Here is a 14,307-nt window from a genome sequence, read left to right as displayed (position 1 = left end):
AACGATCGAAATTCTTACAAACAATAAAAGTTGTTGTGTTAATACTTTCGACAAATTTAAAAAAAACTCCCGCTTTCACTAACTAATTATTTATCGGACGCGTTTCGGTGGCTACCCGGGCCACCATCATCAGCTAACTGCTGGCGCCTACAAACCTAACAGGGATACTTCACGCATTGCGCAATGCGTGAAGTATTCCTGTTAGGTTTGTAGGCGCCAGCAGTGCGCATTGCGCAATGCGTGAAGTATCCCTGTTGGGTTTGAAGGCGCCAGCAGTCACCTGATGACGGTGGCCCGGGTAGCCACCGAAACGAGCCTGATAAATAATTAGTAAGTGAAAGCGTGCGTTTTGAGCGTTCACCAAGTTTTTTCTTTTTCTTTCTTTTTGTTTTCCCGCAGTTCATATGGCTTCCGTCCCTGTTTCTTTAGTCACTCAGGAAACTACAGCCATCTATTCTATAGACATGAGGGTTTTTCTTTTCTTCTTTCTTTTTTTTTCAACAGAGAGATTATTTGAATCAATGAGAACGAAAACACACCAACTGGGAAAAATGAAAGTAATCAAGACGCACACAAAACTGCACAGTATATGAAGAAATTAGTCTAAGAAAATGATTTTTGGTGCCAATTTACAAGCACTTGAGGACATTTTAAAGGTCCAATTTGGAATAGATGTGCTAACTTCAATGACCTTTGTAAAAATTGACCGTCTTTAATGAAAAGTGAGCATTTTAAAGTTACAGATGTGGTGTGTTTCCGATCTCACTGATTCATTTTATTGTCAGTAGACTTCAGTGGGATTTTGGCAGATCCATGATCCGGCTTTCAAATCAGGGATTAAGGTCGAGCAGAATCTGTTTCTGCGGATCCTGTCGTCAGTTCTGTGAAACTTTGTCGCAACCATCGGGATTCAAACCCGGTACCATTTGGTCCAAAGTAAGACATGCTGACGGCTAGGCCCACCTGCGGGCCGATTATTGAAATTGATCGACAAAGCTATAGACAAAGAGGACATAGGGAGCTGATGACGGTGGCGCGGGTAGCCACCGAAACGCGTCCGATAAATAATTAGTAAGTAAAAGCTTGAGTTTTTTTTTTAATTTTTCAAAAGTTTCAATACAACAACTTTTATTGTTTGTAAGAATTTCGATCGTTTTATTAAAATTGTGACTCTCTCCCACATCGGTGTTTTTGAGCGTGGATTACATACTCTAGCCCCTGATATGTATGAAATATTTCACTGAGATTTCCTATCCTTCATTTCTTTCTTTCGTTTCATGCTACCCTGATGGCGTGTACAAAGATCTGCGGGCTGATTCTTGAAATTTATAGACAGAACTATAGACAAGAAAAACAAAATGGATATGGAAGGAGCCTATTGGTGGAAGCGGGTGGTCGCAATGGACAAAAGTGGTAGGTAATGGACCAACTAACGGCAACCCACGAGAGACGATCCTAACAGTTAGTCCATCATTTTCTCTCTTAGTCTATAGGAATCAACCATTTCAACCAATAGGATCGCTCCAAACTCCCTATGTGTTCTTTGACTATCGCTTGGTCTATCAATTTTAATAATCGGCCCGCTGGTCGGCAAAAACGGCTTAAATGCGAGAGACCAGGTTTTGTGACGGGAGCCAAAATGGTAACACGTCCGCTGGAATAAGGCAACGCTGCGACCACAACGCATCCGATGTTTGTCCGGCCGGCATAAGAAAGGCGCTACGCTATTACGCAAATTGTTTGTTCGAGTTGCTCGATTGAAGCCCCTGCACCCCGCAATTTTTTATCGCACTGCGGTCGATGCGCTCCCCCGGCGGGGTGGTAGTCATCTCGAGCCGGAGCCCCCCCTCCTCCTCCCCCAACCTCGGGGTTGAGGGGGGGGGGGGGGGGTCGAGCTCCTCGCTTTCTTTGCCAATTAATTTCTTTCGCTTCCCCTTGCACGTTTCATTAATTTCAGACGCTGCTCCTCCGTTTAGTGTCCTTACATTATTATTGCAGTCGCAATCATTATCATCAGCAGTTTTCCCCCGCTCGAAATTACGCGCCGAGCAGCAACTTGAGCGTTACGTACTTACACTTTTTTTCAAAACTTCTCGTCCGGTTGTTTCGACGATGCTCACGAATGATTTATTCGGACCACATTACTGCCGTGCTAAGGAAGAATGCCGTATGAACTTTCAAGCGTTGCCAAATTTCCTTCGATAAAACACGAATTTCCTGGTAAACTTATGAACATTTTCCCTCCAATTTTTTCAGATACCTAATTTTGTTCGCAATTTCACCTAGTGTCCCAGAGAAAAATGCTAATAACTTTTCTCAAAAGCAAACATTTAATTGAAGGAAATTTGGCAACTCTCGAATGTTCATACGGCGTTCTTCCTTAGCACGGCAGATTACGCAGTGAAGAAATGGCATTTGAACGTATCCATGCTCAAAGGAGCTATGTACATGGGATTACCGAGCTTCACAGTGGCGTGGCGTGCTTTGCGATATATCGATTGTTATGTAATTTAAACCTATGGAAAAGGATCGATAAACAGGGTGTTCGCAGCGAACACCTTAATAATCGATTCTCACGATGCGTTTGCAAAAAGTTAATGTGGCTCCTGAAAAATTGTAGATGGCTCCTAGAAATGGGAAATCCTACCAAGGTGGCTTCTAAAATTTCAGGTGGAAGACAGCTATGCGTAGACACTGCACACAATGTACTGCCGTGCAACGCAAAAACGCCGTAAATGCCATTTTACATTTTTTGTTAAAAAATTTATCATAGCAAAAAAAACTTGTGTACCTTAGGACAATGTTTTTCCAGAATTCTTTCGCAAATACTATCAAGAACATAACCTGAAAATTCAAAACGTGTCGAAAAATTAACAAAAAATATTCATACACAGTAATGGTTTTTATTAAGATATTTTAATAATTCATTAAAATTTAAATTTGACCAAAAGAAGAATCATTTAAACGCCATGGAATTTGTATCGGACGACAGCTATTACATATTGAACATTGATAATTATTACTTTTATATGTATTGCTGATACGTATGTATGATAATATAAAATAACAGATCAATCAGGTAAACGGTGTGTACCATTCTGTGTGTACCACCTAGAAAGAGAGCAAAGGAGAGGACACACGTTGGTGACGGCGCAGAGATACAACTATTCGTGCTTGATGGATGTCCGTGTTGCATCTGCAAAATTGAAGGCGCGATGGCGCGAGGCGTGAACTAGCAATGCCTCGTTCTATTCTGCCATTGAGTTGTCGCTCAGATGCGGCAGTAAAGCTAAAATACGAACCCCGAATACGTCTATACTATCTTCGGATGTGTTGACACTCGATTTTTTTTCTTAAAACTTGATACCAGAATCTTCTTTTTCGATGTGTTTGTGGAACTATACTGCCGTGCTAAGGAAGAACGCTGCGCGCCACTGGTGCTTCATAAAACCTTTTATGATTCATTTATACATAGTTCCTTGTGGCATAGCTATGTCGCAGGCGATTATTCAAATCAGTCATTTCGTCTAATGCCTAGGCAGATACTCAAATTTTGTCAGTTTACGAAATTTCAAACAAATAACAGGAATATTTGATCGGAGGGAATTTGACATTTTTATCCATTACATGTTCAAAACATGTTCTTCTGTTCTTACAGCGTTCTTCTTCGGCAAGGCAGAGAGGAACTTTGCGTAATTTTGGGTGGCTGCCCTAACTGTTCCACAAGTTTTCTATTGATGCGATTTATGACGAAAACGAGTTCAGAATATGAAGGAGTCCCCACCAAACTGAGGATGATTCTGCCAAATAATTCAACTATAATTTATTCAACTTTGCCAAATTTGTGCAAATCTATTTTGCTCCTCGGAGAACTTGATTAAATTACCGAGAAAATATGGTCATTTCGAGTCGCCGTTTTTTTCTATTTTTGCGACAACTCGATCAAGTTTTCGTCACAATTCCATCATAAGCTTTTACCAGTGGCGTGGTGCGCTTTGCGATATACCGATTGATCTGCCTTTTAAACCTATGGAAAAGGGTAGATAAATAGGGTGTTTGCAACGAACACCTTAATAATTGATTCTTTACCATAACTTCAAGTGGGGGAATGTCGATAATCGATTATTCATGCCTCGCCACTGTTTTCCACGTCTGATAATTTCCATCAAACTTGAGAACTTTTTTACAATTTCAAAATTGATCTAGTGACAGCAATTGTAATGAATTGTGTTTGATCCTCCATTGTCCGATGCAATCGGAACTTCATGTATTAGCGAGGAGCTTTAATACATTTTTGTCGTGTCAGATCTATGATTAAAATTTAATAAAATTTGAAATATCTGATGTCTTTTAGAACAAATTCTACAGCGTGTGATAGTAGTATGTAATCAAAGTCTGATCAAAAACCATACGTTACTGACCCTCCGATGGAAGGATATGCCATTATGAAATGCAGAAAAGGCAACGGACCAACAGACAAAATGCGAATTCAAGCATTATGATGTCTGTTTCCTCATCAAAATTTCACGTAAAATGCAATTTTAAAAAATTCTTGGAGAAAACTTTTAACTAAGATATTAACAATTTTTGAAAATTTCCCATAAAAAACTATTAAAACACTACTCAAGTCCATCATCGCTATCTACTTTATTAAAATCGCTATGGCAACTACAAACTTGGCTTTTCGGCTCAGGTTTTTCACCTCGCATAACTATCAGTGGCGATTCTTGAAAGTTGGCGACATTGTTTTTACTCCATTAAAAATATCGATTTTAGGCGAGGCAAGCTGTCTCACCAAGATTGTTTCACATACACTTAAATGGAGGAAGAACAGTGTTACCAACTTTCAATAACCGCGACTGCGGGCAATTCACATGTTTCGTGATCAGTGTTACATAGAAACGTTAATATATTGGTCGGGTGTTAATTTCAGTAATTTCGTTGCGTGAATCGTATTTTATGTGAAATTTTAAGGAGGCCATATTTCAGAATTTTTAAATTCATAGCGTAGCTATTGGTCAATTTTTATAACTACGACCTAAGGTTTCCACGAGGTTTTAGGAGAAAACCGTTCTGACAGGAACCTTGTCCAACGCATACCTAGAGGGTCTACTTCTTGTCCTCCGGAGAGGTGAGTTCAATCTTTCTTAATATGCTATGCAGTGGACTTATGGCCACGGTCGTATCGACAATAACACTCTACACCATTGGTAATCGTGAGCTAGGCATTTGTAAAGGAGATATACCTTGTATTCTACGTTGAAGGACACAAAAGGATCAGTGGCGTGGCGTGAAATGCGATGTATCGATTTTTATGCCATTTAAACCTATGTAAAAGGATCGATAAACAGGGTGTTCGCAGCAAACACCTTAATAATCGATTCTTTACCATAGGTTTAAATGGCATAACAATCGATATATCGCAATTCACGCCACGCCACTGAATAGGATCCATATATCACGCCGGACAAGGTTCCAATCGGCACAGAGATATACGTACATCAGTATCCTAAGTAAGATGTGTTGGTTTTCTCCTTAGTTTAAAAGCAACATTTAGGGACGAAAACGGTGGGGAATAAAACAAACATCCGTCAAATTTTAAAAAATATATTCATTAATGTTTTAAGCAACATAGGCCATACATATAAACATTAAAAAAAGAAAAATTAAAATTAAGGCACGGAGAAACCAAGAGATTTGGTGACTGAGGAAATTGCACCATTTTTATTCCCTTGGCAACTCGGTGCTTTAATCACAAAGGTGGTAATCATTGGTTTTATTTTCAATTTTAGCGGCTACTCTTTTTATTCGAGTTTGGGGAAATGTTCATATGGTCAAATAACTAATGAAAAATGTTTTTTGGAGGTTTTGACCAGTCTTAAACGGATCATCAACTTATGAACAAATGTTAAATCAAAAAGAGGAGGAAAAAATTGAACGCACATTCATATTTTAAAAGTATACATCTATTTTACACGTTTAACACATGCTAAATCACACAAAATAAGATTATGGTTTTAATCGCTTCCTTCAATAAAAAAAAGTCAATTGTGTTTACGTAGCATGTGTTAAATCAAATTATTTACAAAAAGAAGAAGGAAAAAACAAATCAATAAATAATAAAGTTGGGATCAAAGAAAAAGAAAGTTCGAAACTAAAATAAAATTAAATAAAATAAAATAAACGAACATATAAATTACAAAACTAGCAAAACACATAACAATAACAATAAAATATGAAATAAAAGATAATCTATGGTACAACATTTTGCTTAGGGGCCATCAATAGACGGATGAACCACAGATTGAACAAAAATATGTAAACAATTGGCAGCGATTTACATTCAAAAGTTTTTTTTTTCCAAACAAGTATTAAAAACAAAAAATAAATGAATAAGCGAATAACTAAACTAAAATATGACATTAAAACAAAGAAAATATTAAATTATGTTTAGCAATGGAAAAATTGCCTGTATGTAAGCGACGAGGACTGGAAAAGTATCAGCTGACGGCTGATCATTTTCTGGCAGAGCTATTCATTTGATGAAAGTCAAACTTTGTAATGGTAAGAACAAAGAAGTTAAAAGCTATGGCAGAACCAGTTGGCACAGAATTTAGAAAGATAAAATTAAGAACATCACAGATGCTTCATTGATTGTAATTAAAGTAGGAAAAAAATACACTTTCGGTTAGTTATTATTCTACTTATAATTTCTGAACTTCCTTGGATGTTTTCATGCACCCGGCAGTTGCATTTTTCCTTCGGAATTTTTTTTTCCATTCTATGTTTTTCAGCGTGGAAAGGTTCAATTCTTCGTAAAAGCAAGTAATAAGGAAGAAAAAATGATCAGTTTCAATCCATTAATTAATAAAGATTCCTGTAGGTACGTTCTTACATTTTCATGGAATTCAAAGATGGCTCCGAAGTCACAAAATTCTTTCTCTCGTGCGCTTGAATGTCTCGGATACTAAGGACATGAAGCAGCAGCGACTGATATTTTAAGGAAATCACTCGTCTACTTCTGAGAAATGGACGTGTTTCTGCCAAACGGAACTATGTGCATTATGACTTGAGCTCTGTTTTGCACATATTTTTATGGGTCTTAGGGCTTATGTCTTAATGCACATTTTTCCGTTTGGCAGTAATAGTCCAAATGTCAGACTTCCAGTCACCAAATTACTTCTGCTGAACAACGGCCCGAGCTGAATTCAGCAGAGAAGAGCGGACACAAATTCTAGAGAACAAGAGGGAATGGTTACCGGGAACTCCATCGGCAGCATTCATTTTCGAACCAAAAGTTCAACATGAAATGATGTAATACATAACATTACGACTTGAAAACTGTCTAATGTCGTGAGGTTTTTCAAACACGATCAAGATTTTTAAAATAATTGTTTTCTTTGGTTTTGTTTGGGCGTTAAGGTCAGACTCATCCCTCTCTGCTGGAATTGGTCTGGTCGTGATTTCAAAATTTTTTATCAGTCTTCCTGCAAATTCACAAGTGTAAGAGGCTGGCCAGGGTTGAGAGAATTTTTTGAACACAGCAGGACGAAGGAAAACTCTCCAATGTATGCTTTTTCTGATTTTTAAACCATTTTTTAATTTCCGGTGATTCAATTTGAAATATTACATTTCATTGGCGTGTTAATTTTAATAAACTTCAATTCCTCGAGCAGTCAGCGACAAGAATGAGCTCCAAAACAACTGAGAGAAGTAGCTAAACATAACTTATTCATAACGCTGTACAATCAATCTGTACAAAGCTTAACTTAATGGTAACCTCAGGACCTCTTGGAGGCTATAACTGCTTTGGCCGTTTTTGGCTGCCTTAAAATGACAAAACAAATGGACGTAAAAACTCCCAAATCATGAATATCGGTTGCGGTGTTTTTACTTTTCTCCTTTGCGCCGATTTTGGAATGGAGAACGAACTAATAGCACTCCTTGAATTCCCTACAGAATATTCTTCACACAGAACACATGAAAAAGAGTTTTCAAGTGATTATGTTAAATAACTTTCTTGGAAGAAATAAAGTATGACAAGAAGCTGTAAACCGAGGTACATGATTTGAGAACTTCATCGTCGAATATTACGTCGAGTAATAAACTAAAGAAGGGACAATATGGTGCAAAAGAGGGAATTTCTCTAGACTTGTCCGTAAAAAACAATCCACGTGAAAAAGATCAATTCACAATTACTGTTTTTTTTTCTTATTTCTTTTATACATTAGAACTACATTCATTGCTAGCTTCAATTTCTCTACTGCTCACATAGAAACAAATGAAAATTAATCGAATTAATCTAGAGGATATTACCTAATCGCGAATACCTTTCACCTACAAATTATTGATATCAAAGAAGTTTTATCATTCCGCCTTCCATAAAGGAGGGCAAGGCATTTGAAAAATTGAGATAGGCGAATTAGCTAATATGCCTTTGTGTACGTTTGCACACGCATATTCTTCTTTAAAAGAAAAATGAATAAACATAAAAGCACTTAAAGTTATTTTGTAACCTCATTGTGCACACGAATCAAACGTGTTTATTAAAAAGGACTATCATCATGCGAAAAATTTTGATGTTTGACATTCACCTAAACTTTGGCTATTTCTCACTGGAATTTAAATAATCTGTTATAATTAAAAAAAAGTAGAGAAAATGCGACAGGATATTCATTACAATGATTTAGGAAGTCGCAGTCGTAAAAATAATGTATCTAAGTATAAAACTAGATATTTGCATCTATCTACAAATGTTTACAGTCCATTTTTGATCTAGGTAAAAATTATTAAACAATATTTAATATCACAGAGCCTTAAAACAGGTGCAAAAAATCATCGACGCTTGGAACAAGTCAAGCACTGCATCGAATTGCTTTGGCTTACTTTTTTTAAATTTACTCTTTTTGACGCCGAATCTCAACCAATTTCAAGGAAATTTTAGGCTTCTACTCTTTAAAAAAAACCCGACATCTTCATTCAGGACTCAGAGAAACATTGATGTTCGAGGTAGCGGCTCCTCAAGTTGGGTTTTGCGTAATTTATCACGCTGGCACTCATGGCTGACATGTGGTGCTGATTTGTGCTAAATCAGCATTTTCATCTGATAAAACTCAATGTAAAATATGAACATTCCGCCACACGATAGCAACCTCGCGTTCACAGAGAGGGGGGGGGGGGGCTGTTTGCAGTTTTACTTAATTACACCGCCCAGTTACAGTCCTCTGTTCGTAGAAAAAATTTAACTTGGATCCGAAAAAAAAGTAGAATTTTGTTCAAATACTTGATCTACTGCGTCAAACAGGAGCGCACCCTATCCAGATGAGGGGGCGAGCTGTGTACGAAATGTGTTTTTTTACTATTTTATTCGATTATTTCTTATTATTTTGCTCAGATTCTGGTGGAATTTCAAGGTTAAGAAATGTACCTCACGACAGAAAGATGGAAATTCTCAATCAGACAGGTTCACTATCACGCACAACAAACGGGAACGAGTGATATTAGAAGACTCAAAACATGATTGGACATACTAATGCATGGCTTTGGGGATGGATCTATCTTTCCGATCTTTGGTTTTCAGTGTTTTTAGAAACTTGATTTTTTTTGACATTTTAAAATTATTTGCAACATTTCGTGGAAAGAACTTTCGTTGAAAAATTTCTGACATGTGTAATATTAAAAATAAAAAAAATATCGGTCCTAAGCCCAAGGAGTGAATGTAAAAGTAAAAGAGGATGGAAAAAAAGAAAGAAAAAAAATACGACAAATTTTAGTTCTTCAGAAATTACTTTTGGAGGAAAATACCCAAGACAAGAGATCATTACCATGTATCATAATATTAATATTAAGAAAACAAGTACATTAATGCTGTGGCAATATAGGTATACCCTTTTTCCTGCAAAAATTTAAGTAGGAAGTTGCATATAAGTTGTTCTTGGTGAGATAGTAGATCGATTGGACGGTTTGACCCAAATCAGTCTAAATACGTTTCATGCCCTCTGAAAAGCTCTCTCCTTTCTCAAGAAGCTGAGCAGCATTAAGCTCTTGGACTTTCTGTTCATATTTCATAATTCATAGAGGTTATATTCACAAATTTCCACAGCTGAGTGTTGGTCAGTTTTCTTGTAACAAGAATAAAATCAGAAAAAACGTAGGTAACATCTAACATATTTAGTCAATCTGGTAAAATCCATTCAATTACTTCTTCCATTTGGAAATTTGAAGAAATGAAAGAGAGAGAGAAAAAAAGAATTTTGCTGATCTAATAGGTAAAGGATGTTGAGACTATATGAACAAAGAGTTATTTCAGTCTGACGTCTCGACAGCTCATTTACGTTTTCCCTAAGCTCAAATTTAACAATCAATGCCATTAGGTGTCGTTTTATATGAAACAGTTTGGTGTTTGGTCATCTATCCAAAGATGTTATCGATATCTTGACTTGTGAACATTAATCAATACGTATTAAGAAAGTCGACGGAAAAATTAAAAATTGAGAAGCCCCCGTTTTCATATCATGAATGAGCAAAGGTGGATCCAACAACTTGGCAACACTGGCTTTTCTTCATTATACCTGTGTTGAATGATCGATTTTTGTTGGAACATCTAGCCCCTCCGAGAGTCGATACATTTCCATATGTTTGAATGGAGAAAAATAATGTTGTGGCTTTGTTGAATCCGCCAATGTGCGTGAGTGAACCATCCCACGTGAGCTCCAACTTGTAAGCAGTGGCATGGCGTAATTTGCGATATATCGATCGACCTGCCCTTTAATCCTATGGAAAAGGATCGATTAATGGGGTGTTCGCAACGGACACCTTAACAATCGATGTTTTACCACAGCATCAAATGAGGAAATATCGATAATCGATCATTCACCCCTTGCCACTGCTTGTAAGAATCCCTTACGCGAGAGGACGAGCTCACGGGTAAATTGGTAAGTATTTGAGAACAAGAGAGTGCACGCTCAAAGGGTCTGTTGCAAACTTCAGCAGGAGCAAAAAATAGATTTGTTCCAAAAGATAGAACCTCCAAAAATCACGATGAGTGAATTGACAAAGTCTGAAATTCACTCCTTATCACAGAATCTACACGTGGCAGGCAATTTAGCAATAGCTGGAAAATTGCAATTTACATGTGTTGAGTGAAAACATGTAAATATTCAGAAATAAAACAAGATAGAAAGTACTGAATGTTAAGCTTGGATTCTGAAAAGACGATTCTTTCTCCTTCAATGCATGGTATCAGCGTACGCACACAAGCAAGTGTGTGTACTGTACCTGGTGAAATCGGTGACATTTGTTACGTTTGGTTCGAATAGGCAACTAAACTAACTTCCTCGCAAAGCTGATAGTATCATCCGCATTTGAAGGCGCTTGAAGCCGAGGCAATGCACATGCACCTATGATACTTCATTCATTATAAATGTGCATATCATTATAATTTATCGAGTTAACACACGCATGCCACTTGCAAATTTCCGGCGATTGCTGACTGTCTGCGGAATACACAAGACATTTGCGGATTTTTAAGCTCCTTCCTTGCAAATTTGGTAGTATTTACGACAGATGGAATTTTAGGTATAAGAATTTAATAAAAAAGAACTATATGAATACGAATGCTATACGGCTCCTTTTCATTCAAGTCAGTCACACATGACTCCTAGGTAAAAAAGATTACAGCTAAAAAGGCACGGATCCGTATCTCCTTGTAGATAGTCTGCATAATAATGTCGAATACGACCCATGAGATTTTCAGGTCGAAACACACAAGGCTTGAGCTGTGATTTAAGCTTTAGTTTAGGAAAATCACGGTAAAAAAGTTGGGAAGCATTCACCATTCTCTGGTGGAAAAACGGCACAACCAGACAGTATGGTAACTTCCACCAAAATTATTGTCACAATACGGAAAAATCTTGTTACTTTCACGATAATTTTGATGAAAGTTTCCGTACTCTCTGGTTGTGCCGTTTATTAACCAGAATATAGTAAATGCCGACTAATTTTTTTCCGTGTCGAAAAACCGTGTCATTATGCCGAAAAACGTTCAACATTTTTTAAGGTTCTAAAAGTTTGAAAAAAAAAAGACTTTGTGCCGTTTCAGCGCTCCTTGCTTCAACTCTTTTCATGACTCCCGTTGCAGTTTGCAAGAGACCCATTCAATGATCCGTCGGAGGATATTAACAATGATAATGGTGCTAACAAAATATAACAACAATATAAAAGCAGGTTGGAGGGGTCACCGGGGCGCCGGAGTGGGGGGCGGTGGTGGTTCTAGTTGTGACGTTTCATATGAAGCGCCAGGTGATCCGATCTGGAGAAGCCCCTATCACAGTGGACGCATTTGAACGGTTTGGCCCCGGTGTGCTTCCTGTAGTGGCGCGTCAGCTCGTCCGACCGCGCGAAACTCCACCCGCAGCCAGGCCAATGACACTTGTACGGCTTCTCTCCTGCAACACAAACAACGATACTTAAAATCAGCTCGAAAAACAAACCGAAAAATCAAGAAATTAGCTGATAGAGCGCACAATGGAAGAAAAAACAAGCGGGAAAGTTCTAATACTGTCGTATTAGAAAAGCGCTCAGGTGTTAGTAAATGTATTTAGTGGAGAAAGGAAGTATAAACTCCGTCGACTTGGCTGGGTAATGGAAATAAAACATCAGCTGATAGCAAACAAAGGTTACCAAGGAAACCGTAAACGCGTTTTTTCGTTTCCCGAAAATGATAGTCACCGTTGAGCTCATCAGGCGCGTTTTTTTAGGTTTCATTTAAGTTCAACGATCAATTTCGATAAGAATTACTCTACCGCTAAGAAATTTTCTTACAGACAAACGATCGAAACTACCTGCGCATTACATTAAAAGCATAAAATACGGTTTTCACAGCTTTATTTATTTTAAAAGTGGACCCCCCCAAAAAGCCTACACATCGATGAGCTGGTGCGCCATTTAAACGAATTAGCACTAGTACACTGTACCTACTCTAGAGGCAAGTCGAAATCAAAAAGCGCTGCCTATCGGCTGAGCGCTTAAAACACATTGGATCTAGAGTCCAGACTCTTAAAAACATCGACAAGAAAAAGTACTCTTGATTCAATCAGAATCTAGCTTAAATCAAGAACCTTAAATCAAGCCTCTTAATTTAAGCAGATTTCGTTTTGATTCAAACAAAAATCCGATTGAATCAATTAAAAAATTAAAAAAGAGTATTTTTTCTTGTCAATGTTTTCAAGAGTCTGGACTCTAGATCCAATGTGTTTTTTTTTTCCAGTGCATCTGCAAAAATCAGAAAATGAAAATAAAACGATAGACCGCTATAGAAAGAGTGCGAATTCGAGGAATGTGATTTATGAGGGGCTTGATGGACAAGTGGACATATTTCTGCCAAACGGAGCTATGTGCATTATAACGTGAGCCCTGTTACGCACATTTTCTTATGGATCTCTGGGCTCACGTCTTAATGCACATAGCCCCGTTTGGCAGAAATACACGTCCAAGTGGGATACGTGGAAGTACGTCAGGGCTGAAGCCTGAAAACGCTGAAAGGGAAAAGGGCATCCTAAACATCTCTCTCTGAACCAGGTCCTATGATAGGATTGCCACAGAATTTAGAAAATGAAATTCCCTGACATTTCCCAGATTTCATTGACGCATTTTGGTGAAATTCCCTGACAAATGAAAATATTAAAGATGGTAAGGAATACATAATCGGAAACGGTTTACAGGCAAAATTTGTTGCTCGAAACCTCAAACCCATTCTAGAAAGCAAATAAAGGTGGTTTAACAAATTTTCCCTGACATTTTCGTCATTTTCCCTGACATTTCCCGGTTTTCCCGGTATTTCTTGACTGTGAAAATCCTCCTATCAATGTTTTTGCTTCCGGGTAGTATAAAATAACGCTAGCTGAGGATGCCAGGCTTAGAATCGGTTGGCTTAGATTCAAGCAAAACGCTGCGCAAAAATCGAAGTTAGGGGGAAAATACGACGGGGAAAAAATCAACGCGGAGAGCACACCTCAAAAATGTGCATGAAAAGAAAAAGTAAACAGCGTATGTTGATACATCCCGGCGACTTTTATCTAATTTTCGGCGAAAATTGAAACGGGAAAAAGAGACGCAGCCGTCGAGTTGTAGATTCTCTCGAGGCTGTGCGTGATGGTTCTCTCACGAACGTCATAAACCAACGAGCCCCATGATTAAATCTTACAGCACAGTGCCATCATTCAAAAGGCTAACAACGGAAAAAATTCTCGAGGATTGTCAATTTCTCATCTCAACTGCGCTATCTGTAACTTCTTATATTACAGAAAT

General features: G+C 37.9%; 1 protein-coding gene across 1 annotated transcript in view; it reads right to left on the bottom strand.

Moving 5' to 3' along the window:
- Positions 1-5,591: 5,591 nt before the first annotated feature.
- The window catches only part of LOC109031828 (uncharacterized), a 558,162-nt gene continuing 549,446 nt past the window's right edge, over positions 5,592-14,307 (bottom strand). The window contains exon 3 of the mRNA XM_019043607.2: positions 5,592-12,446. Coding sequence (XP_018899152.2) covers positions 12,271-12,446 — 176 coding nt within the window. The 3' untranslated portion in view covers positions 5,592-12,270. The remainder of the gene's footprint in view (positions 12,447-14,307) is intronic.

Source organism: Bemisia tabaci, chromosome 2 (assembly GCF_918797505.1).
Source record: "Bemisia tabaci chromosome 2, PGI_BMITA_v3".
NCBI lineage: Eukaryota > Metazoa > Arthropoda > Insecta > Hemiptera > Aleyrodidae > Bemisia > Bemisia tabaci.
This window is presented reverse-complemented; position numbering and strand designations above follow the sequence as displayed.